The 26,922-nt window shown below is 38.4% G+C and overlaps 1 protein-coding gene across 2 annotated transcripts in view; it reads right to left on the bottom strand.

The window, feature by feature from the left end:
* Positions 1–2,624: 2,624 nt before the first annotated feature.
* LOC144666759 (pumilio homolog 2-like) overlaps positions 2,625–26,922 on the bottom strand; it is a 31,680-nt gene continuing 7,382 nt past the window's right edge. For both annotated transcript variants that reach the window (XM_078528145.1, XM_078528144.1), the window contains exons 4-10: positions 22,468–22,800; positions 21,575–21,777; positions 10,719–12,654; positions 9,173–9,310; positions 7,559–7,806; positions 6,717–6,800; positions 2,625–5,661 (exon numbers count right to left, since the gene is read on the bottom strand). In XM_078528145.1, the coding sequence (XP_078384271.1) occupies positions 5,430–5,661; positions 6,717–6,800; positions 7,559–7,806; positions 9,173–9,310; positions 10,719–12,654; positions 21,575–21,777; positions 22,468–22,800 (3,174 nt within the window). In that variant the 3' untranslated portion in view covers positions 2,625–5,429. The remainder of the gene's footprint in view (positions 5,662–6,716; positions 6,801–7,558; positions 7,807–9,172; positions 9,311–10,718; positions 12,655–21,574; positions 21,778–22,467; positions 22,801–26,922) is intronic.

Raw genomic sequence — 26,922 nt, 5'->3', positions numbered from 1 at the left:
ATCGATTTTACAAATGTCTTGTAAACGACGAGGGGTTCTTGCTCCAGGGGTTTTTGCTTGCGATAAGGGGTTCGGAAAACCAGGGGTTTTCTCTTAGCTTACGTTGGACATCGAGGGGTTCTTACGTATAGGGATCCAGAAAATTAAACCTGCCAGTTTTAAAGGAGTTTTTAAGTTAAAGCTGGCAGTTTTAAAGAATCTAAAAACTTTACAAGCAAATAGGAGTCTTAAAGCTGGCAGTTTTAAGCAATCTTAAAGCTGACAATTTTAAGGAGTCTTACAGCTGGCAGTTTTAAGGAGTATTAAAGCTGGAAGATTTAAGGAATCTTAAAGCTTTACAAGCAAAGAGGAGTCATAAGCAGTTTTAAGGAGTCAAAGCTGGCAGTTGTAAGGGTCTTAAAGCTGGCAGTTTTAAGGAGTCTTAAAGCTGGCAGTTTTAAGGAGTCTTAAAGCTGGCAGAATTAAGGAATTGTAAAGCTCGCAGTTTTAAGGAATCTTAAAGCTGGCAGTTTTAAGGAGTCTTAAAGCTGGCAGTTTTAAGGAGTATTAAAGCTGGCAGTTTTAAGGAGTCTTAAAGCTGGCAGTTTTAAGGAGTCTTAAAGCTGGCAGTTTTAAGGAGTCTTAAAGCTGGCAGAATTAAGGAATTGTAAAGCTCGCAGTTTTAAGGAATCTTAAAGCTGGCAGTTTTAAGGAGTCTTAAAGCTGGCAGTTTTAAGGAGTATTAAAGCTGGCAGTTTTAAGGAGTCTTAAAGCTGGCAGTTTTAAGGAGTCTTAAAGCTGGCAGAATTAAGGAATTGTAAAGCTCGCAGTTTTAAGGAATCTTAAAGCTGGCAGTTTTAAGGAGTCTTAAAGCTGGCAGTTTTAAGGAGTATTAAAGCTGGCAGTTTTCAGGAGTATTAAAGCTGGCAGTTTTAAGGAGTATTAAAGCTGGCAGTTTTAAGGAGTATTAAAGCTCGCAGTTTTAATGAATCTTAAAGCTGGCAGTTTTAAGGAGTATTAAAGCTGGCAGTTTTAAGGAGTATTAAAGCTGGCAGTTTTAAGAAGTCTAAAAGCTGGCAGTTTTAAGGAGTCTTAAAGCTGGCAGAATTAAGGAATTGTAAAGCTCGCAGTTTTAAGGAATCTTAAAGCTGGCAGTTTTAAGGAGTCTTAAAGCTGGCAGTTTTAAGGAGTATTAAAGCTCGCAGTTTTAAGGAATCTTAAAGCTGGCAGTTTTAAGGAGTATTAAAGCTGGCAGTTTTAAGGAATCTTAAAGCTGGCAGTTTTAAGGAGTATTAAAGCTGGCAGTTTTAAGGAGTATTAAAGCTGGCAGTTTTCAGGAATCTTAAAGCTGGCAGCTTTAAGGAATCTTAAAGCTGGCAGTTTTAAGGAGTCTTAAAGCTGGCAGTTTTAACGAGTCTTAAAAAAGACTGCTATTTTTATGACAGTGGATTAAAACTAGTAATTTTAAAGACATGATTTACATAAGGGGCTTTTTGTTAATTCTTTTTAGAGAAATTACATAAGGTGCTTTGACCAGATACTGACAATGATCCAAATATCGTATCCAATTTTGGGACACATTTGAACAGGTCCGCTTTCACCGGACTGGAAAAGTATTAAAAAACATGGATATCGTTCCATTCAACGTTTAATCGAAAACGTTATTTGAATGGAGTTAAAACTGCATCGAATAGGTTGACTTACGCTGAGTCCTTGTACGCGCTTCAATTATACTTTTAGTTTTATGTGCTTTCAGAACTTTCTGCAATTTCTGTAGCCGTACCTCCGAGAAAAGACGAGAGGTGTGACCTCCAGATTTCATCACCAGAACCCCCGGGTTCCAAGTAAGACACTACCTCTCTGGAAGCTCTATTTTCATTCGCCCGCTGTAAACACTACCTCTATTGTTATTCAGGGCTAGCGGCATTGTTGTCACCTGTTATCTATTGTTTTAAGAAATAATGAATTAACTCGTTCCAAGAAGTAGTGGGCGACCCATGGTTCCAATCCAAGCGAGGTCAAGGTTATGGGGTTTTGAAGATAACAAAGATGGAGCCATAAAAAAATTCCACCCCGCCCTCGTACTGTCCCCCAAAAAAGAAATAATGAACATTTCCTAAGGGCCTGTTTACATGATACAGGAATGACTTTCATTCCGGAATGAGTTCAATTCATCCCCATATATTTCGTCTGTTTACATGACACCGAGACGAAATTTCGTTTTCGCACAGTCATTCGGAGAGTCGACTGTAAACGCGTAAAAACCGCGCACGTGAAAACGTCTTGGCAGGGCAGTACAGTCAACTCTCGTTATAGCGGACACGATTTTGCCGGGGATCTGGATTTTGTCTGTAATAGCGGGGTGTCCGCAAGGCGAGAGTTGACTGAACATAGCATTTGGAGGGGGGGGGGGGGGGGGGCAGTTGCCCCCGCCAGGAAAACTAGAAAACTAAAGGTGTGCGTAGTTTACCCCCCAGACAAAAGAAATCCTAGGTACGGCCCTCCTTGGTCTGAGTCGGTCGACTTGGTGTCAATTGTCATGTGAATGCAGAACGAACTTCGTTCTCGTTCCGGAATGACTTTCATTCCGGAATCAAGAAACAGGCCCTGAGAGGTTTCTTGAAAAAAATAAAAACTCTACAACATTTATTTGTGCAACCACGTTAACTTTTAATACAGCAATTGAAAAGTCTACTTTCTTTACATCATTTACATTCGTCTACACAACCGCACACATTGTACAAGGCGGTACGTCGTCAGTATTACACAGTAAAATACAAAACACCAACCCTTCATTACACCGATAAGACTCGGAAAAATGAGCCTGTTAAAATTACACTAAAACCTAAAACGGCAGTAAGTTCCACGTGCTTTTAATTAACAAGATAAAGAATCCTTACAATATAACATTCCTGATTTTTTTAACCGATTGTCTACTTTTGGATACATATAAACAGTGGTACGAAATATTTACCAAAGAAATCTGCCCGGACACAAGCACAAGCCCTTATTTGGTGGAGAACCAATGGATACAAGGATAACGGAAACGACCAGTACGCTGAAAAAAAAATCTTTTTCTCCACACGAAAAAGGACTTGCCCTTACGAACATTAGTGCAACAAATATGTGCAAGGTTCTCTTTACAGCAACTTGATTACAAAGTAATACACTGTATTCAACGGTGGTCATTTACAAATGTACAAAATGTACAGGGATTTCATTACAAGGGGCCAAAGGTATACATCTAATAACTTGAAAAATTATTACTTTATAGTTTAAATTTGTTACAATGCTTTGAATCAAATATATAGAAGCTTGGGTCATTTATGCGGACTGAATTAAATCCAAATATTAACAACATACGTACAAGACATAGATACTTGAATGTTTTTGACACATGGTTGACTATTTAACAATAAAGGGCGTCAGTTTTGGGTGGAGAATTTTAAAAAATATTTTCTAAACGATATTGAAAGATTTTAGCTCTCACCCACTAAATTACTCCAAAAGAGATTCATCACGATCTATTGTTATAGCATTTAAGTAATTAAAGCAAGAATCTTCTAGTGTTAATTACAGATACTTAAATCAATCAACAGCAAATTATCGTATTTTCCCGATTAAACGCCGGGTTACTGAACAGACGCCGGGTCTCTAAGGCGGAGTTGAAAAAAGGCCCTTCAGGTATTTACGTGACGTGAAACAAGCTGTAGGTATACTAGCAAGATAAATATCAAAAATAATGAATTCAAACTTTTTCTTAATGAAAACCGGACTAGCATAAACTGCAGGAGTCAAAAAAACGCCGGGTCCACCTGGTTAAGTTTGAAATAAATGCCGGGGGCGTTTAATCGAGAAAAGACGGTACATGCCGAAGGTTTGAAAAGTACTAACTTCTGAACGATTGGCCTTTTTCAGTTATATGACGGAATGCTATAATCTCAAAAATTCCACTTTAACTGAGAGGTTTTGGTTCCAACTGTCGACAATGAGGTGGATAGTTGATTTAGTATATACTAAAACAGTGAGATAATATAGCCCGAAAAAATGATTTTTGACCAGTTTAATCCTGTCAAAGATTACAATTTTCTCGCACGCATTGCTCGTAGGTGAATAGCAAAGGATATTTGGAGTTCGAGTAGCCAATCAGCGTGTGCGAAAAACGCTATTCACTGTTTTAGTATATACTAAGAGAGACCTATTTCCACTAACAAACTTCAGAATTAGTAACAAAACCAAATGCGAGCATTCAAGCGAGAAAGCAATGGAAAAATCAACCCTCACGCACTTTCTGCAACTAGGTCATATTCAAAGCAAATGTGGTAATATTGCTCATATTCAAAGCAAAGCCTTTAATCATATAATCTTTCAATGACAGGTTTGGTCTTCTCAAAATCAACACAAAAAGTCTTCATTTCGTTTGAAAGTATCTCATCTATAAGCTAACTTGTTGAAGTGGAAACAAATGAGCAATACAGAGATTACAACTCTTAATTGTCAAGCACTTACAATTTAAAACAGAATATGCTCCCAAGCTTATTCAAAAGGTTTACAATTTACAGATACAATAGATTAACCGTCTTCTACACGAACAAGCCATCTCCTGTACATATGGTACAATTGTACACTTACATTATTATACATAATTCATTTCTTCTTGAAGGCTCTTGCTTCATAGTAAAACTTCCAATGCATTATTACAATATTGAATTGATAAACGTTTACAACTCCTAAAAAACCCACATATGATAAGAATGTTGAGTAAATGTCTTTGTTCTTCATATATGATCACCATTATTTTTTCTCTGTTTTACACTTTGTTCAGTTGAATACACGTATGTGCAAACTAACTATTCAAAAAATCTTCCTTCCATGTAGAAGGAAATACCATTCATTACTAACACTAGGATCATCTTAAAACATACACATGTAATTCATAATAAATTTGTAAGTTATAATTATGCAAATGATATGCATTTAAATTTAATGGTACTCATTTCTAGATAGTTCATTAAGAATCCTAAAAGTTAATTGAAATGATAAAATGCAAGCTCGAATCTGTTCTGGAACTGATTGATTAGCAATGCATAATACCAGTGTATGACCTCTCTGGCAATATTAAAAAATTCACTGCATTTGCTAGATTTAGTATGCTCAGAGAGTTCTACTACAGCATAAAAATTGACAACGTTTAAACTTCCAAAGTTGCTAGTAAGAACGACCTCAAAAAGCACATTTTAAAGAAAGTAAAACATTTTAAAGCAAAACTTCATATAATAATTTGAAAACCTAGAATTCTACAACAAGGATGAAAACTGGTTTCAAATGAATCGTAAATCCAGATCAAAGTTAGTCTTCAGATTCAGGTTTTGAGTGATATTTTAAACATCTCTTCAAAACTGTCAGATAACATACCAAAGAAAATAAGGTTACTCAGCTAAGAAATTCTCCTAAAGTAATGGACCATTGGTCAAAGGGAGAAAATCAGGTGTAGGTTTCATGGTCATGTAGTACTTGTCTAACTTTGCCAAAATGTGTTTTCCATACGTGTACTTGCGCAATGTAGCCACATGAGGTCGGATCCTGTGCATCAGCAGTTTGCGTTGAGGGGGTTCTGCCACATCAATCATCTTCTGGATGACATAATTTGCAAACTGATCTTTCATCATGGTATACAAGGAACTACAAGTTAAAAAAGTGCCAAAAATGATTCATTATCATCGAAATGTTAAAGTATATGTAACTATACTTTTTAAACCTTGAAAAAAGCAAACTACAGAAGATACAAACAGGGAAGGACTTAACAATTTTTGAGTACAAAATACATTACAACATTACTGTAATACATTAAATGTATTTCTGTATTTGCCTCCTAATTCGTTTTAGTAGACAAGTAAAATGGACTGTCTAACAGTACTGACAACACATGGGGCTTTTAAAACTGGTTTGTATACAGTGTATGGCCTCTGTTCCCAGAATTTAATCCCCCGATAAAACAGACAAAAGTTTTAACCTAGTTAGTTTAGACTCAATATAGGAGTACTTTCAAGATAAAATGACTCATTTCTTCAAAATGTGTTGTTGAATTGTTGGTATATCAGGACTTCATGATGCCCTTCCACCACCAGGGCAGGGGAAATAATTCACCATAGCCAACTACAAAAGGTTATGCAGCGAATTGTTTTGATTGAGTGCATCATGAATTTTGGGACCCACACGTCAAAATTCATGATGTAAACAAACACTTTAAATTGTCCATGTTCTCGCTCAATTTATTTTGTTTGTTGAGAAGGGAAAGAACCAATGGAATTTGAGGGATGCATCAGGGGATAGATGGTTTTTTTTCTGAGCAAAAACAGAATCAAAATGGCTAGGACTATATTAGCCACTGAACTTGGAAAATCAATTATGAAATGAGAATATAACACCAACACCTTTGAAAAAATAAAGTTTTGCCCAAAAGAATTATGTTTTTAAGCAATTAGCACAATCCTGTATCTACCTAATTATCTTTGTAGCACCGAAGGCAAATCTAACACCTTTGTAGCCATAAATATGCTCCAGCAAAACTCTCTGCACTAACCGATTCAAAATAACTATACATTTAAACTGTAACTCAGTTTATTCCAACAAATCACTTCAACACTTGCTAATAGTTTGTAATGACTTTGTTGCTCCGACCTCACTCGAGCCTGCTATGGCACAATTTATTACTCAATAACTATCAAACAACATACCTGTCACTGCTACCGCAAACTTCATCAATCAGCATGGCTCTTTCTGCACGAGATGCATGTGTAACACATTTTTCAACCACATTGCTGAAATTCAAAGAAGAAGGATGAGTAACATAAAAATTATTTAACAATCCGATAAATGACTAATTAACAATTTGCTGGCACACTGGAGGTTTATATCAGCTGACAACTGACAAGGGCTAAAGCCTCAAGTCAGCTATCTAACAACAAGTTTAGTAAAGTTGCTTATATATAGTTTGGTTTACAAGTGTTATTGGTGATTTTACTTGCACACACTTCCAGGGGTACAAAACCAATAGCATAGGGGCACTGGCTTATACGTGTTCGGTCTTTTTTGAAGTGGGTTCACAAATCTATTGACGCACAAATATTGCAAATCATTGCCAGCAACCTAAATATAACCAAAAACTAAGATTTTCCCTTTCAAGGGCAAAGCATTCACAATCATGGTCTATCAGTATTTACAATGCGACTACTGTTACTGGGTCAATGTACATAACATTTCATTGGCTGAAATAAAATAAAAATGTTGAAATATAATGTTCCTGTTCTGCTTTGTGATTGGTTAACTTTGTCTGGGTGACCCAGGTAACAGTAGCTGCATTGTAAAAAAATACTTGTGTAACAATTAATTCCAGGCTGACACAGCTTAACTTGAGCAGAAGCATACACAGATAACTGCACGTCTGCACACGTCTGCTGGACTGGTAAGCATGTGATGCCCCCACAGACCCAATACGCATGATTGCAAAGCAATGCTGACCAGCATTGGTTGAGTCTAACTAAGCCTAAATTCCATTTAACCACATTAAAAATAATACCTTGCAAATTTGTGTTGGCTAAAAATGAGTATGTTCCCTCTGAGTTCATGAACAATCTTGCTTTTGTCTTCAGGTGTGCCATGTTCCAACACATGCTGGATCACATAGTTGCCATACTGATCTTGAACTAGTCGTTCTGCATGCTGATGAAGTTCATCTAGTATTTGGCATGTCTGTTCTGGCATGCAGTGTTCAAGGATCCGTTGGATCACGCGACATCCATAGGGATGAGTTGACAGCGCATACACCTGTAAATGAACATAAGGAATTTGAGAAATTTAAAGGCAGTGTTGCAACTACTACTTTAAATAAAATCAGCAACGACTGAAATAGATAACTGTCTTTACCATAACCCAGTGAACAACTATTAGGCAAACATGCAATCTGATTTACTGCACATACACAGTCTCATTTTCAACAGACTACCCTGAGAGCACATGCAAGTAAATGAACGAACCAACAAACAAATGATTGTTTAATTGAAATCGTTCCTTAATTGCCCCCGCAGGGTTTTGGCCTCTGCAAAACCCGAGGAGGCATCATTATGGTCCGTGCGTATATAGAGTATATATGGTATTACCAGACAAAATCTCGACTTGGCCAAAGTGCAACCGCAAGTAGTATCGGTAGGTGTGATAAAATGCCCGCAAGTAGTATCAGTAGGTGTGATAAAATTGCCTGTACGGTGATTGGTCATTGATGACACAAGTAAACGATGATTGGATGATGATGACAACCCAAAGCGTGAGCACGTGCACAGATGACAGCAAGTAAACAAACAAAGCTTGTAAAAGTTGATTGCAGTTGGGCAGAATTTTGAAAAAGATAATTTGAGGTTTTATTCAAGGCCTATTCATTTCACAATGTCTAAAAGCCGAAAGCAATGCAATTGTTGAAAAGACTTCGCGATAATTAACTAAGTAACTCGCAGAGAAGTAAGAAAATCCACATTTTTTTTACATCTGAGTGCCCGAAGAAGAAATATGTCTAGGAACACGTACGAACATATCAAGCCATATCTTCAAATTTGTCTGCGATTTACGATAAGCAAGCCTTAGTCCAAAACCGCGATTTACCAAGCGCAGACTACTTGAACGGAGAAAAGCCTTGGTCAGTCTATCTCCGGACGAGATTTACAAGAAATTAAAAAAAAGATCTCGAACCGGAAACAAGAAGCGAGAGACTTGTAGAAAGTCAAGCGTCCGCCGTCCCGGCGTGTTAAATTAATAAAGACGACGGACTTTTTCTAAAGTCTAGCTTGAGTGTAGCTGAGATCCTCCACCACAGCAAAACATGACAAATTGATGTCAAGATGCTGTTGCGTTCTTGTAATTAAATGATTTACCGTATCATAATTAATAATCATCCAAAATAGAAAATTAATTTCCAATCAAATGTCTGAATTGTAGAAAAGGATGAACAGCAAAGAAAAACCGATAACATCGTCGAAACTTCGGGGGCAACCTAGTGTCAGCTATTTCTAGTTATGAATTTATCTCTGCCATAGACTGAGTAGCTTTTAGTTGAATAGAGTATACAGCAAGCTAGATTCACTTTCGAGTCTGTTGTTAGATGATAAAACTCACTACAGCACAATCATTATGCAAAAATTACCTGAGCTTGAAAAGCTCCAATAATAAACTGAAGAGAAGAGGGGTCAACACATTCAATACACTTCTGTACTACATGGTTCCCATTCTGATCCTTGACACACTTCAGCACATGCCCATCCAATTCTCTTACCAGATCATTCTAAAAATTAAGCACAGACATAAACAAAGTTAACTCAAGAGAAGACTGCATTGAATTGCAGCCATGAACCAAAACATCAGCGTTAAAGCAACTGAAATAGTCAAAGTAATGCAGAGAGAAAAAGGTTTTAGGAGGGTCAATAATTATAATAGATAATTACTGAGGCTCACAGCACAATTGGGTATATATTGCAAGCAACTACGGACTGCAGCCTCAGTTGCCTGCTTTATACCTAATAATGCTGTGAACTTCAGTAATCATGCTTTTGCATTTTTTATAGCAACCCTCCAAGTTTATTTTTTTCCTTAGTGGCCATTTGGCCACCAACTGCTCAAGTTTAGTCGCCAGTGAAAAATTTTAGTCGCTAAATTAAGCTCAAGCTTTCAATCCTTCTTCTTAATTTTAGTCGCCAGCTCCAAAATTTTAGTGGCCATGATGACTAAAATGTTCTTAACTTGGAGGGTTGTATAGAGATAGGTCATACCCATGACACAGAGCAATTTGAGTTTAAATTTGCATTCAGGAATAAATCTATACCATATTATTTAAACATGTGGCATGAAAGAGTTTAAAACAATATGTCTCCTGCATTAGAAAAATGTCATAAGCAAGGTAACAAGGAAATTGGAACTTTCATTCTAGAAGCAACAAAAGTTATTATGCTTTTGAATAAAAAATATTAGCACAGAGACAAAGATAGAAGGAACAAATAATGAAACACATTATGTCTTAGCTGTTTTATATTGACAGTAAGGGATCTGTGTTGAGAGTTAAATGTTTTCCAACTCCAGAGATTTTCTAGCAGCTCAAGAACTCCTCCAGCTCTGAATATTATATATTCTAGAGTGCAAATAGAAATGAAAAACATTTGGTGCTTCATTATAGTTGACGCCATTTTGGATTGAAATTAGCTAATCAAAAAATTGCTCTGTTTCCCAGGAGGTCCACTCTGTGTAAAAGAACAATGGCGGCCAGTAAAATGTTTCCCTACAACTGACAAGTTACTAATGGAAACACAGCAAGTTGCCCTTGATAGCAATGTCGTTTTAACCTCAAGACCTTGCCACTTAACTCTCTTCGTGCCTCACTCAACTGATAATTGTAGTGCAAAGAAAATGAAAAACGTGGTGTTAAACATTTACATTCATTGTTGGCCTGTAGGATTTATATTCTGGACATGCTTAAGCTAACTTTTTTAAATTTGCCTGGTTCATAAACAATAGATCTAAGTGGGCCATGTGGTGCTTACACATGCACCAAACCATCAAACTATCCTTTTAAGAAGGACTCCATTATTGAAATGGTGAGTAATGTTACCTAATGCACATGCAATGAAACTATTTACTGGAAAGTGATTTTTTCCATGCAAAGGGAACAACTGTAGCCTGTTACAGAAAAGTCACCATACCTGAACATCAGGGGAAATGCACTCCAAAGCTTTCTGTATCACACGACATCCATACATTTGTAAGGCAAGAGGCAACACATGTCCACGAATGCAGTTGGCAAGGTGATGCTTCTGTTCTGAACTCCCAAACTCAAAGAACTTCTGTATAACATAGTTTCCAAACACATCAGTCATCAAACTGTATGCGGCTGGAAGAATTTCATGAAAAACCATCTGTTTTTCATTGGGAGAAGCACGTTCAAGTTTTTGCTGAATGAACCTTGAACCATGTTGGTCTTGAGAAAATTCTACTATGTGATTTGCTAAGTCCCGCAGCTGGATGTTGGGGTAGCGATTATTACGGAAGTCTTCCAAAAGTCTACTCCTGCCAGTTTCTTTTCCTCTAGATCCTCGAAAGCTGCTCCCTCCTAAAGAAGAAGTGCCAAACTGCATTCCACTGAGGCTACCAAGTGATGCTTGATACTTTGTATGGGATTCCCTTGGAGCAGCTGCAAGTTGCATATAGCGCGAGAGCCCATTGGAGATGGGGCTACCAACAGTGAACCCGGACTGTCCTCCATAACCTGACTGGCCACCAAAACCTGATTGTCCCTGTGAAAGAAGAGGAGGGGTTGGTAGTTCCTGAGGGGCATTGTAAGAAGGCTGTGCTGAAATTGATAAGCTGGTAAGACTGCTTACAGCGCCAGGTGCTGCATAGTACTGGGGAATTCCTGCACGTTTGCCATATTCTGTTGCATTCATAGAATCTCTCCTTGTTCCTCCTCCTGGAATGGTTCCTACAGCACCAACTCCAGAAGAACCTCCGACAACACTGCCAAGCATCCCCAATGCACTGCTGTTTAATTGAGGCTGCTGTTGTGTCTGTTGTCCAAACAGCCCCATGCTGGATGGCCCACCCATTGAGCTTGCAGTTCCCATTCTTCCTGCTGCAACAGAGCTGGCACCTGCATTCTGGGCATTTACCACCACTGGTGACACCATTCTAAGAGCTCCCATTTGACCAGCAGCCATTTGTGCTGTTGCCATGTTGTTGACATTCTGAGCATTTCCAAGTACCAGGTTCCCTGACTGATCATAATATGCAGTGGCTCCTAACCCTAACGGGGCTGCACCAGGTGGGGCAATTAGCTGGTAGTTGGTGCCAGAAGATGCAGCTGCAGCCATGGCCTGCTGCTGGTGTGATGGTGGGGTACCAATGATCTCCATCTGCCCCTGCATGGGACGTCCAGTCATTCCACCTGAGTTGGAACGAAGTAACTGAGCATGTTGAGCCTGCTGCTGCTGTTGTTGCTGCTGCTGCTGTTGGATGTACCCTCCTGTACTGGATGCTCCGGCTGCAGAATACACACCCCATGGCTGAACACTGTATGCTGCATACTGAGGATGGACCACTTGAGGTGCACCACCACTGACAGCAGCAAGTGATGGGTTACCATATGGATCTTGTGTAGGCTGAGCTGTGATGAAATATGGGTTTGGATGACCAATTCCAGTGGACTGTAAGCCAGACTGCAAGCCTAGCTGTTGGTGCTGCTGCTGCTGTTGCTGCTGTTGTTGTTGTTGTTGTTGTTGAGCAGCCATTGCCAATGCCAACTGATGCTGATGTGTTAAGTGAAGGGACGGACCATGCTGAGAAGTGACAGCATTATGACTTTGCAACGATGTTCCTGAGACCATCACAAAATCTGAAGGACTTGTAGGAGTGCCAATTACTGGCTCTCTCTGAGGTGCAAATGAGAGCTGTTCCAGTTGTACACTTTCAAGCGGATCTATTAAGGCAACTGGTGTGACAATATCTTCAATAGCATCAGACTGTTTAAAAGTCTTGGTCTTGCTCTGACCCACTTGAGGTGGTGGCTGTGGTTGTGTGGTCTGTTGAACATCTTGTTGTTGTGAGCCTGATGTTGGTGAGGGCTGTCTACTGCCAGGAGTGCGGCTGTTAAATCAACAACAAACAAAACTTTTCATAATCTATTTTCTCAAGACAATGAGCTGTACAGGAGCCATATAGGGAATTTGTTACTGTTTGGTTTAACATATTGCTTGCCCGATGGACTTGTCACAGATTAAGGTGGCTAAAAAACTGACAAAAGAATCTGAAGCAGGGACCTGAGGTACAACGGTTCATTCCTTATGAAATTTAAGGTGGTGTTGAACTCTTACATAATTTTTGATGTTTGTTTTATCAGTTAAACAAAAATATTTCAAAAAGAAAAACTTTCACTGAGTAGTGTTTAAGTTATTACCCCCAAAATGTCAAAAATAAGGTTTTTTCATATTTAATGTTGACATGGCAACACATAGCAAACTCAATCTATTTGGAAAGATGAACATTGATTCATTTGTCTCACTATGGAATCGCTTTGAGTTGTTGATCGCGGTGTTTCAACTGCAATACACTTGGAACCCTGCTTAACGGACACCCGCTTAATACGGACACCCCAGTATTACGGACAGTTTCGTTGGTCCCGACTAAAAGCTCATACATTCTCTCTTAGATTAACCTGCTTATTACGGACCCTTTTAATAAGGACAACGGACATTTTTCTGTGTCCCGAGTGACAAACTCTTATACATCGTTGACCCCGCATTACAGACACTGTTTATTTGTGCACTGTCAATTTTCATTGTCGTGATTATTTGCTAACTTGAACACATTGGTCCCTGGTCTAATAAAGACAGAATTCGACGAGTTAAAACCATTTTATCACAAAGAGTAGCTTAATAGCGTGACTTGCAAAGGTTTTGTCGAATCTTCAGTCCGCGTGGTTGTGTTGCAAGCTAAAAGCTTACGTGCAAAGTTACCGACTTTTTCAAATGAGTTTGTAGAGTTTAAGAATGGTTACAGTCAGAGTTTCATTTACAAAAGAAAATTTATATAAAACATTCTGTTGCTGTTTTAATGCATTTAATTTCTTGTATTATATAGTAAAGTTGGCACATTTTCACTGTTGAATTTATTAAAGTTTTGTTCAAGTGTCTGACAAGATCATAAGGTTTTCGGAAAAACTACTAATTTTAGTCAGAGAGTTCACAGTTTGCATTTGTTACAGTAACAGTATAATTTAATGTTTGGTTGCCATAAAAACGTTTGCCTTCGTCTTTGAGTCGATAAAACATGCATCCATGACATTTTTTCTGAGACCCCGCCTAATACGAACACTCCGTTAATATGGACAATTTGGCCTGTCCTCTTGGTGTCCATATTAAGTCATCCTGAAGGGGACAAGTTCGATTGTTTACATGTCACCAACATGCTACAGATAGTGACATGCTTACAATCAAGACCACCAGTATTGCAGTCGAAACATTGTGATCATCAACTCAAAGCCATTCCAACGTGAGACAAACAAATTACGTTCATCTTTCCAAATAAATTGAGGTTGCTATGTCAACAAAATTTGTTGATTAGTAAGTACTGTTGACTTATATTGCAGTGCAGCAGTGGAACAAGTTATATAATTCAAGTCAATAGCCCTTATTCAAGGACGTTTCACTGCCCCTATATCATGTCTAATCCAGCTTGAACAACAGACAAAGGAGCATACTTTTTAGTTAAAATCTAAGATATTAGTACTTTTGGGCATCAGACAAATCAAATTATAATTGTCAGCACAGATTAGTTTACAAATAAAAGAAAATGTAAATCACCTAGTTGCAAGTAAATGATAAACCTCAAAAACAAAAACCAGTGATAGGACTATCTTCAAGAGACAGACTTAATGCTACTGAAACCCTGTATATTTTATCTTCCTGTCACAGTCAAACTATCATGGAAAACAAAATTAACACCAACTACAATATTACTATTCAGTCCCAATCTATTGCATATGAAATATTTTTATTTTACTTAGTATTTCTCTCATGCCTATCAACAACATACATTGACATAAAATAAAATAAAATAAAAACTACACGCCTTTCTTGGACTTGAAAACTCCTGTCTGCATAGGTGCACAGTGTTACTATTAAACTAGTATACCTAAGTGGTAGAAGTGCTGCCAAAGGGGAAGAACGATTTAGTGGTATGCTTGCAGTAACTCAGGATTTGGTTAAGGCACCTAGCAAAAATATTGTATTATGCCGAGAAAAAAAACAAAAGAGACAAAAACAAGAACAAATAAAAAGAAAATGCAAAAAGTTAAGAAACTATTTACAATTTTACATCAAATAACGCTATCGGACTTAAACGCAAAGCCTTCAGCGTTCGCTTTGTGTCGGGGATCAAGTTCCACGCCTTGGCAGTACACCTTACACATTTTAGTCCATATGTAGTGCATGGTGTTGACTTTTGGAATAACTTATATCAAGGAAATATAAACGGCAAAGGAGACTTGTGGAAACTGTCACTCTTTAATAAAAATATACTAGCAATGGTCAAAGGTTAGGTTTATAGTGCGAGATTGATGCAAGGTGTCGTAGGATTAATAAAAGTTAAACAGACGTTTAATGTACTATGGCATAATTCCTCAGGAAGCGATTTATGATTAGCACTGCCTGGTTAATGCAAAAAGTTTTACACCAGGCTACTTCCCCTGCTGCGTGACATAACAAGTCACTGCAGTAAAATTAGACTGAAGAGAGCTTCGTGTTGATTCGAGTGAACGTTTTTTTAGAAAAAAGATTGCCTTGAAAAGCAAAGTATTTGACATGTTTCAGTTTACTTTGTGCGCGCTGAAAATCCAAGATGTCACTTGTTTGAAATCCTGCATCACACCTGGTCACATATCAAAACGCAATCAACGAGGCTGACAAATTCGCGCTTGTTTCTGGTTTGACCTTTGGGTACAATAAAAATTTGCTCGTTCTAAAAAATAACGAGAAATACTTTGCGCATCTTGGAATTTTTTCATTGCTATATATTGTTAACCATAAAGATTAGCGAAGAAACGGAACGACGTTTTGGTGAGTGGCACCATTATCAAGTATGTGACGAGAAAAAAAAATTATACTAAAAGTAAAGGTGCGAAATAGAATAAATTAAATCGTAACGGTTCAGTGTTTATGTAATTCCAGCGATTTATGCGTTAAGTCCTGGTTGTGCTGATTGTAGAAGCCACAGCCTGAGTTCATTCTGCAATACAAGATGACACCGAAAAGTTGTTCTGTATTTCTAAGTTTAATGCTATATATTGTGCCTTAAAACGTTCCATAGAAACAAGTAGTGGGAATATCGTCACATGTTCCAAAGGGCAATGTTCTGATGAGAAAGATAACGATTATGAAGTCATTGCGTTACTGTACTCATTGTTAAACTAATGGATTTATTACAGTGAGTGAAAGCAGACGTTTCAGGTGGCTGCTTCTCTCGTGAAAACAGTTGCCGGCATTTCCCACTCGCTTACATCTGCAATGACCCAAGAGCAAACCCTGGAAGGAAAATTTCCTTCCTTTCAACATTGAAATGCAAAGCATTCAGCTAACTTTAGAAATAATTTCCTTGGGTCTCCATTCGTTATTCCTCTAGTGACGAAGGTTCATTTTGCCGATGTCGCACGCGCGGCACGTGGACTGTTTATTTTCCTGTATTGCAGAATGAACTGTGGCTTCTACAGTCAGCACAACCTGGACTTATCGCATAAACGCAGTTATGAAAAGAAGAAGGACGCACATGCGACCTTCGTCTGCATCTTCCGCCATTATTCACAAAGCATTAACACAAAGATCACATTGAACTCCACTGCGCATCCTGAATCTTCCAATCGCGCATAACCACAATTCCTTGCGCCTTTGATGCGCATCCTAAATCTTCCGTTCGCGCATAACCACAATTCCTTGCGTTTTGAAGAAAAAAGCGATTGCAAGCCCCATATAAAGTAGTCCTTTTGCCGATTAGAGAGCTGCCTCGCTCGTTCGCTTCAGGCTCACTTCGCTGCGGCAGCAATAATACATAACTCTAACTAGGTTTAAACACCTGACTCCACCTAAATTTCAAGTAGGCTAGTACAACTTCTCTTCCCAAGCACAAAAACGTAAAAAAAATCAAAAACAAGTCATTGTGTTTAGCTAATGTGCTGACTACAGTGTGCTATACAGAGCAAAAACTTGGTCAAGACATCTAAACGAGATTTGCCATTACATAATGTTGTTTTAAAAAACAAACCATTAAATGTTAAAATCACATTATTTGTGACTTAGATCAGACAAGTGAACAGGAAGGCATACCTTACAACACTACACATGCAAATTGTGTTGATACATCACAGCTAATACATGAAAATCCACAACTCAGACTTGCAGGTTAATTGATTATCATGTTTTTGTTTTAAAAATTGAAAACACTTGGTTAAAGTTTTGCAGCTAAACTAAATGATTTTTAACTATCTAAGACATGGAATTGACCAGTTTCTAGCAGCCCTGGCAAAATGTTTCCTAAATGCAGTCCAATTCAGACAAAATTCATTAATAAATCATAGCCTTGTTTTGACATTCAGCTCCTGGAGATGCATAAATTACTGCTTGTGCTGCCAAGGTCAAGGTCTTTTTTAACTTATTGTGACCAAGATGAGGATATTTGATAAATAAATGAACATATCCTGAAGTTTCAAAGTAATCGAACATTACATTGCAGAGATATTGCAAGTTGAAAAATGCTTTTTTAGGCCTTCAGAATTGTAGAGTGCTCGGAAAAATTGTCGGGAATAAAAACTTTTGACGTCATAATTGGTGTTTTTGAAGACAACCGCAGACTGATTCCCCAGTACGCACCTTAGAATTTAAATAAATGTGTTTAGTGACATTTCAAGCAGTTATTTCTTTATGTTCAGCCGTTTTTCAGTTGACTGTTTGTTGGTTGTTGTTTAGAGACGCGCAAATTTTTTAATAAAATAGCTAAAGCTCAAAAATAGCCTATAGTTCGGCGGCTTAGCTCCTGAATTGTGCGATTTTGTACAAGCATTTACATACTAATCAATTCTTGATATAGTGCCAACGCCAATTTCCTATTTTTAGCTAGTAAACAGCAATGAAATTTTTGGCCAAGAGGCCCCTCCCCTACGAAGTGCTTTTATACACCTTTTATTGTAGATTTCATTTCAAAAATACAGATATGAATGCTTTAAATTAGGCTTACAATTGTTATTTTTTTACCATCTTTTTAATACCAATAATTTACTTGGAAATTATTGCATGGAAAAAGATTTTTCGTTCCCCTCCCCCTCGCAGGGATGTAGCTAAGAAAACACTTCGCTGGCTCATCAACAAGCCCAGCTGGCTTTTCTGGCCTAGGCAGCTCTAAAATTTTACCTATGTCTCTGTTTTCATGTGAAATTTCAGCCGTAGAAATAAGCCGGCAGCCGGCCCTTAGCAATATCCCTGCCTTTGCGTCTTTCGTTTTGTGCTAGCGTCCAAACAAATATTTCACGAAATTTCATTGATTTTAATAAATTACGGTTTGCATGGAAACTGGCGCCTTTCGGGCTTGGCACTATATCTGAAAAAACTTTTGTTGATGACCACTTTCATTGTGCCAAGTTTCATGCTTGTATCAAAAGTTGAACAATTCAACTAAAATTTCAAGCTAAGCCGCCGGACTACTAAAGTTTTGTTTGCTGTCGTTCTGCGTATCATTTGAGACATAGGCAGAATGCATGCTCATTAGCACTTCACGTTAATTAGCAGATCTATCTGGCGTTAACTATGCACGTGCGTTTTGAATCTTGGTACACTTCAAAGCCGTTCTTCTGGATCTCCGCCCAACAACAACGTGACATGAAGAAATTCTGCAAATTTTTGACCATGTCAGCCACGACGGCTTATTTTTGGTTTTTGTGTTTTGCTGCAGCCGCAATGGCTGCAAGCAAAACACATTGAGAGCTGAAGTTTGTGCCGTAAGGTACGTAAGGTGTAAGTGCCGTAACAGAGGAGAAATCTGAACTACCGATGTCAATCAAATCCATGAACAAACAAAATCGAAACCAATGAACCGTAGCGCTGATCGCATTCGAAGTTACGGGCCAAAGTATTCGAACGCAAACCACGTTGGACACGTTGGAAAACAGAAAACCGATTTAAAAGTATATCGCATTGGGAAAGAAAACAAACTGTGGCGCGACCACTCCAGTTTTATGAGAAAATTATTCTGCAGTTTTCATCATTTACGAAAAGAGCGAAGACTTGGAACCTCGCCGAAGGTCATAAATATTTTCTCCAAAGGACCGGTTAGTGCACAGTTTGTAAACTTTCGCTTTGAAAATAAACTTACCCTCACCTTGTCTACACTGTCTACAGCATACTAGTACTGTATTAACTCTGAACTTCATATTTTAAAATAAAATGTATGAACGTGTAACTTGTCACGCAAAGACAGCTGGTAGGCTGCACCGCTAATTGTAGCTGTATTCGAGCTATATAAAAGACAGCTAGAAACGAATTAATACTAGTAACATCACAATGGGAAAGAAACTTATTCAGTGGTGCACACCGTCGAAAACAAAGAAATATTAAAGGAAGTTCTCATTCACCAGATTCACTGCATCAGATGCAACATTCGTCAGTTCGTGTTTAAATGCGTGGCGACCAGTTTGTTTACTAGTTATTAAAAAATAATACGGTCTTCATTTAATAAACAGTTCATCCTTAAATTTCAGCTTTTCTACGACTGACAGGTAGGTACTATAGTATAAGCCCCGCTAAAATAGCTGGAAAGGGAAAGTTTTTTGAAAAATGAATTTTTGACTGCCAGACGCGCTCGCGCCACATGTTTATTTTGTGAAGATTAATTAAACGCCGTGAAAAATAGAATTTGATGTCCAGCGAGCCACTGCATCTTCGGCTACGCAGTCCTCAGTGAATCCTCCAACTTCACAAATTTCTAAAACTTTAAGAAAACGAACTTTCGCAGAATCAAAAATTGGTCCTTATCGATCTTCCGATCTTGTTGTGAAGACACTGAAATTCGACGAGTGTTCATGCGTGAAGGGATGACTGACGAATGATAATAATTATTTGTAAACTTTCGCTTTCAAAATGAACTTTGCGTTACGTTCAACGCCGTCTTTCCGTTGTTGATTTCAACATAACATTGATCAGTAAAATTATCAGGATTGAATTAACACAAAGTGACTACAATATAGTGCAATTATTAACCTGCACACAAGTGACAGACAATAAAAGACGTTGGATTTCAATCTCGACTCACTTGTCTTTCATCAACATGTTCCCTAAGACTTTGCTCTAGCAGCAAAACACATGGACCCATTGGGGCCCTATTTTTCTATTTGGAGTCAAACGCTCCCTTTTAAGAGCTAGTTCTTAAAGCAATCAATTAGCACAATACGTCCGGAAAGTTGCGAGATTCTCAAGTGAACTATAAATTCATTTTCCACCAGACATTGTCATTGATGTTGCCGTCGGTGCGGGTCTGGGGTCATCTACAATAACACCGATTACAATGCCAAAAGCTCGTTCCATTCCTTCCATTTCAGTGCACAGTCATTCAAAAACGTTTTCATGAAGCCTTCAGAAATCTTTGTATTTTTTGCTGTAATTCACGCTTTAAGGCTCAGAAAGCAAATTTTTTTTCTTAATTTTACTCAATAATGGGCAGTTTTAGGGTTTGGTTGGTTAAAATGGCATTTTGAAATTTCTCTTCATTTGACCTTTCTGTTCATCACAACCTGGTTAGTGACCTGATAACAAGCAACGATATAGCATCATTACAAAGTGGCAGGCCCATTAAAACCCTAGGATTTTAAATCTTATGGAAAACAATTTTTCGGTTCCGTGCCCAGAGATCGTGAGAACCCATATGTGACTTTTTTTTGGTTCTGTGAAAATTAATGGGAACCAATTTTAAATATCACTGATTTAAAATAAATAATACAGCTGTTATGAGTAATAGGAAAGATAGCTGGAGCAGGGGTAAATGCCACTAGCTTGTAAAGTACAGAAAAGTTGTAAATTTCAAACAGCAGGATCACATCCATTTACAGCAATATTTTTTGCTAAAACATTTATTTGGCAACTAAAATGTTGTCTTTTCTTCAGTAAGAAATCAACAGAAACACAATCCATCAGCACACATAATGTACATTCCTTCAATGGGTTGCAATGCATTACAGGGCGATTTTCAAAATGGCTGTGTTTGACTGTTTTGTAAGCTAAGAGAAACTTTGTTGCTTTGTTTTGGCTTCTATTTCTTGTGATAAAATCAAAACAAAAAATTGTGATTGGGTGACGATGACAACCCATTGGTGTAAACATGTGTGCACTCGGCAACAATGCTTCAAATTCTTGCAAACGTTGAAAAGAGTTGATTTCCAGCTTAGAGTAAAGATAATTTGAGGTTTTATTTGAGACCTATTCATTTCACAAGGTCTGAGAGCTGAAAGCTATTGAAAAGAGTTCGCAATAATTAACTCGCAGAGAAGTAAGAAAATCCACATTTTCACGTAAAAGAATATTGGACTTTTTGAGTGTTGCTTTCATTTTACAAAGCCCCCCAAGACGAAATTTGTCTAGGAACTCGTAAGAACAAATCTACAAATTTGTCGGCGATTTACGATAAGCAAGCTTTAGTCCAATACCGCAATTTACCAGGCACAAACAACTTCAACGGAGAAAAGTCTTGATCACTCTACCTCCGGAGGAGATTTACTAGATGATATGTGGCATCAAGAAAAGAAATTCAAAAGAGATCTCAAGTTAATTATTTAAGACTTGCGGCAGGCGTTTGCATTGACAGAGGTGAGAAAAGCCACAGCGGGACTGCAGCGCTTATTCAGGGGCGGCCCTTATTAACTTTTTTGCCCCAAATGCGGAGCTTATTAGAGGGCGGTGCTTATTCGGGGGCGCCGCTTATTCGAGTAAATACGGTAGTTGTGTTCCACAATATAAGTTTAAGGGGAGAATCCTACCTAAAGGTTCCAGGTGCTTTGTCTTCCTCTACACTCGGCTTACGAGTGGGATTTGGAGATTCATGACCTTGTTCATCCTGAAGCACATGCTTCAGTTCCTCTCCGGTCCCTTCTTCAAAGGGCGAACCACCTTTACTTCCTTTGCTCTCTCCATTAGATTTAACTCCCTTGTCAGACAAAACATCAGAAGATGGAGAAGTGCCCTGTAAAATAACTCTGCATTAACAAGGGCAGGAGTCTAAAAAGTCCACCTTTTTCCAAAGAGGTACACAGCTTCTCTGTTATTACTCCCAAATCTTTGTCTGGTGATCTGAGTTTTTTCTTAAAATAAGTGGAGTGTAGTTTTTAATATTAAAACTCCAATCACTTGACTCAAAACTCAAAGATCTTGACTTGAAACTCTAAGTATTACATGAGAGCCCAGATGAGTTTCGTCCTAAGATGAAAAAAAATTTCATTTACATAAGCGTGTTCATCCCGAGATGCCGGGACGTAAGTCACCCTGCCCAAGTTTAATTCATCTCACCCATGCTTATATTACATTACATTTCATCCCAGAAAGACTGTTTGCATGGCGATTTTTGTCACGTTTCATCCTGGTGCCCAGGACAGGGATGAAATCATCCGGAGACAAAATCATGTAGACAACAACAAGAAAATGACCAGACACCCAGATGAATTCATCTCTGGACGAAAACTCTCATGTAGAGAGGCCCTAAAGGTGTTACAGTTTTGAGGATCAAGTCACGTCATAAGAGTTTCAAGTGTCGGTCAACTTACATCTCACTGATAAACAGTATCTGTTGACTATCGTCATTTCTCTCGCATTTATAAAACTAGTTTTCTGAATAATGCAATCTTCACAAAAAAATGACAGACAAAAAGATACTTACAAATCCAGCTTTAATTATTTGTGCATCCAACTCTTGTCCACCAGGTGATGAAGCCAAGACATACTCCACCATACTGAGTCCCACTCCATCAGCAGATCTGGGTGACAATACACTCTGCGACTCTGAGGCATTGTTAAAGTTTGCTCCTTTGGCTGGACGCTGTACCATGATTGGCTGAGATACAGCATGCTCTGACTGTGCCATATGAGGAACGGATGGACCCCATGCTGTCTCCCTCCACTGCTCCCCAAAGAAAATGCCAGATGTCATACCAGCTTGATTCTCCTCACCCGAGTCTTGAACATCCCAAAGTTTTTTTGCAGTAGAAGCAATCTGCAAAGGTCAGGGCAGTTTAGAGTGAAAACAAAAAAGATAGAGAGTTTTGGGTTCACAACTAACAGAATCAATCCTGTTAAAAAAGGTATAAATTCTTCTTCACACAACTACCGTAAAAACCCGCAGATAAGCCGCACCTTTTTGCCAAAAATTTTCGCTCGAAAGCGGGGGTGCGGCTTATCTGCGGGAACATTCGGAAAAGGTGCCGTAAATTTTCGTGAACTGATGCTAATTTGTAGAAAATTATGTAAATTAATATAACATAAAACTACAAGAGAGTACCGGTCATTGCTTTTGCAAGTTTGACAGCTCCTATACTGTTTGCAGTGTCGACAATGGCCTATAACTTTAACAGTAATAAATACTTTTACGAGCGAGAAAATACCACGAGTATTCACGAGTGAGATGGCCAATTGTTTCTTTCTCATTTTGCACTTTGATGGAAAATTTGTCGAAGTGATTGCGAAACTCATGCAACGAGTTTATCTCAAATAGATGGCTCCCAAATCTCTTTAATTTGTCGATATGATAGCCACGAAACCCGAACGCCTCCATCTTGTTTTGCTTTACGTTCTCGCCCTAGTCCCTAGTCCCATATTTTGCGTCTGATCAAATGCCTGGTTACTAAGCTACGAACGTTCGGCAAACGCAAGTTCTTGACATGTCTTGTTGTTGTGACACAAAAATCTATGGAAAAACTGCGTTGAATGAAGAAATACCTGTCAACAAATGCCAGCAAAAGATCACCCATATGTCAAAGATGGTTTTCATTATATTAAAGAGCTCAAATTGTGGGTAAGACTGAAGTATTTTCTGTTTCAATGTTCATTGAGTTTACGTTCGATGAAGAAGACTTCCTAAGACTCGACTTTGGATTTTCTTTGATTTACTTTCAAAAACTTTTTTTCCAACATTTGACTTGTTAAACTCAGGGTGCGGCTTATCTGCGGGTGTTTACGGTAACTCCACACTTTATTTTTTTTTAAATTGAAATGCATGATTCTTACTTCCACTCAAGCCTCACTTGGTTATTCTTTGCAACATATTCTCTGTATATATACATCTAATTAACCAAGCTGTACTGTCAAGACCTCGAGTCAATATTCTCCCAGTACAGTCCCGAACAAGCAGTAAGAAAATGGAAAAGGACAAAAAGAACAGGATTCTGACTGAGGAATTCTTTTTGACCCTGAACAACCTGTGAGTCCGTCATGTTGCCTTTCACCAGAAGATGGACAAATCATCTTGACACATGAAGGCAAGTTCTCTGACAGTTCTCTGGTGAAAGCATGTTAAAACAGGGCTCCAGACTAACAGTAGCCAACTAGCCAAAGGCTAGTAGAAATGCAGTTTTGGCAAGCAGGTTCTGAGCTTTTACTAGCCAAAATGGCTAGTTAAAATTTCAGGAATTTGATTGGAAGTAAACCATACATACTCTGAGAGAAGAAAACTCACAAGTACACTGCCGTCCCGTATAAGACTGAGGACAAGCTGAAATTACCTAAAAGTAACCTAAAGTTAACCCTAAAGATAATGATAACAGAACTAGTTAAGGCAGCAAAACCCATGTTAGTTTGAGAATTCTGGCTAGTAGAAAATTGGTTTTGGCTAGTGAAATCAAAGCTGTCACTAGCCAATAGGGAGACGACGTTCGAATAGTATCCCATGATGCATTTCGTTCCATCTTATATTATCACTGCGTACGTGACCTAATCAGTATTGTTCAGCTCTCGCGAAGCGAGAAGAAGCGTTCGCCATGGTGTGTTTCCAGACTAGTTTTGATTCAAAAGCTGCTGCTTTCGAGGAAAACGACTTATTCTACGTTCACTGCGTTTCAAAGGAGAATTTCAGTGTCACATTGAAGGGATTTACCTGTGTTTCGCTAGTATACAGAGAAATACCGTACTTATTCGGCTATAAGCCGACCCCGGCTATAAGCCGAGACCCTAAACTTTCGGTTTTCAGAACCAGTTCAAGTCTGACAAAAAATAAACCCAAAACACTCGGCTATAAGCCGAGACCCAGTTTTTCCTTCAAACTACAAAACAATCCACGAGCAGCAAATCAACATATTTGTTAAATAACAACTACATGTATGCAATTGAAAAAACAACAAAAGAAATTACTAATAAAAGATGAATTTATTTAGAACCGTACATACGTGTGACAAAAATTCACCTGAGTTTAGAATCCCATCTCAAACAATCACGCATTCTTCTGAAGAATTAAGTGGTTATCGATCATCATACCAAAAGCTACTAGTTTTCAAACAACTAAACCTTCCGATGAAAGTTGTTGCTGAGGTAGAGACCGTTCGAAACAACTGCAAAATCGCAAGAGAATACGGGATGAATACTGTTCAGTTCGTTGCAAAATATTTCGCAAGTCGTCAGCGAGCAGATCAAGCGGATGAACTTTAGATGTTATCAACACGTAATGCCGTGCTGTTGCCGGTATTTGTCGAGTATTCTGAATCCAATCAAACTCTTCTAAAGTGGTTTCTTTGAGCAGAGAAGTCGTGTAAAGTTTGTAGTTTTGAACAAAAATATTACATCCAGCCAGCCGCTTTCTGATAGATCGTGTTACAATGTTTGCCAAGCGCGTGGAACCAGCAGCTTCTGATTGGTCAGTTTCTGACGTCGCCAAAGCAAGTCAAAACAATCGATTCTTTCTTTCTTCTCTTGAAGTGTCACGTTAGCGGTTGATTCCGCATAAAACTTTTAAAAAGCCAAAGGAAAAGAAACAGTCTCAGGCAGAAATTTACTTGTGGAAGAGATTGCGAGGAAATTGCTCAATACATGCGAGATTTCGAATGATCTCGACCGTTCACAAGACGATCACGCACGCCGACAAAATAATATTCGGATTCCAGAGCGAGCTGATGGACGACCGCAGTTCCAATAGCAAAGAAAAGACGAATAAAAACTTCATTCTTAACGTTTCTTCACTAAACTAAATGGCTTTTTAGGGGCCGCCACTTAAATAAAAGGTAATGAACAAGAATTAATTACAAATGCTTGTTAATTTTCTTTATCGATGATCGCTCGGCTTATAGATGAATAATTTATTCAAATTTAACTCTTTTCTAGTACCATGGAATTTTTTTTCGGCGGAAATACTCGGCTATAAGCCGAACCCCCAATTTGGCTGAGTTTTGACCAGATTTCAGTAAGATTTGGTGAAAAAATCGCTCGGCTTATAGCCGAATAAATACGGTACATGTTAGTGTTATCGAACAATTGGACGAACGTCAAAGAGCTCTCGTTCCTGTGACAGTCAAAAATTCAGCTATAGATGAGCTATTTGTTGCTGGAGTGTTAATAAAGAAGTCCTGTGCTGATCCGAATCGGTTTTCTTACATTTCTTCTTACATCTCTATCAATCTCTAGTCTGTCCGCTTCGCAGTCGGCGGGCTCGTTCAGCGTTGTTTACATAATCTGTGAATACATATTTGAGCTTATTATTATGGTTATTTTTCACCAGTTGTAAGCATTTCACTTATTTGAAGAGTACAGTTATAAAATTACTTTCGAAATTAGTCATTTTGAATGTAAATATAAATGGCAATGATGACAAAGCTCACGATAGAGCCCAGCGATTGTTGCCTGAAACAGACATCACACATGCTTCGCAGCACGCGGCGCTGGTTTTTGATCGAAATTTCAGTCATCTTCGATCGCTGAAAAAGTCATTAAGATGCGGGTACTTCTGGGTACTTCTTTGCAAGTACAATAATACGGCCTTCGTTATGCTAGCGTGAGACCCATATTTAGTAGAAACCTGCTTATAATCTGAAGAATCGTGAATATTTATGACCTCGTCGCGGGTCAGTGAACACTTTGTGAAGGAAAGCTAATCAAAATAAAGGACGTTTTTTAACAAACCACGGTCATAGGACAATTGCAAATCAATGAAAGTATGACAAGCAACAAAATAATATTTTTCTTGCTTTTGACTGGAAAAAAATACGAAATGTGCCGTAGAGAAAGCGGCGTTATTTTACGGTGGAATCCGCCATAACTTCGATATTAAGTGAAGTGCGCGGAGAATTGCACCATGGGATACTATTCGAACGTCGTCTGGCCAATAGGCTAACTAGCAAAAATGTAAGTCTTGAGC

This window comes from Oculina patagonica, chromosome 9 (assembly GCF_052425735.1).
Source record: "Oculina patagonica isolate OP01 chromosome 9, crgOcupat, whole genome shotgun sequence".
In the NCBI taxonomy this organism is placed as follows: Eukaryota; Metazoa; Cnidaria; class Anthozoa; order Scleractinia; family Oculinidae; genus Oculina; species Oculina patagonica.
Note: the sequence above shows the minus strand (reverse complement) of the source record. Positions and strands in the feature narration are given on the sequence as shown.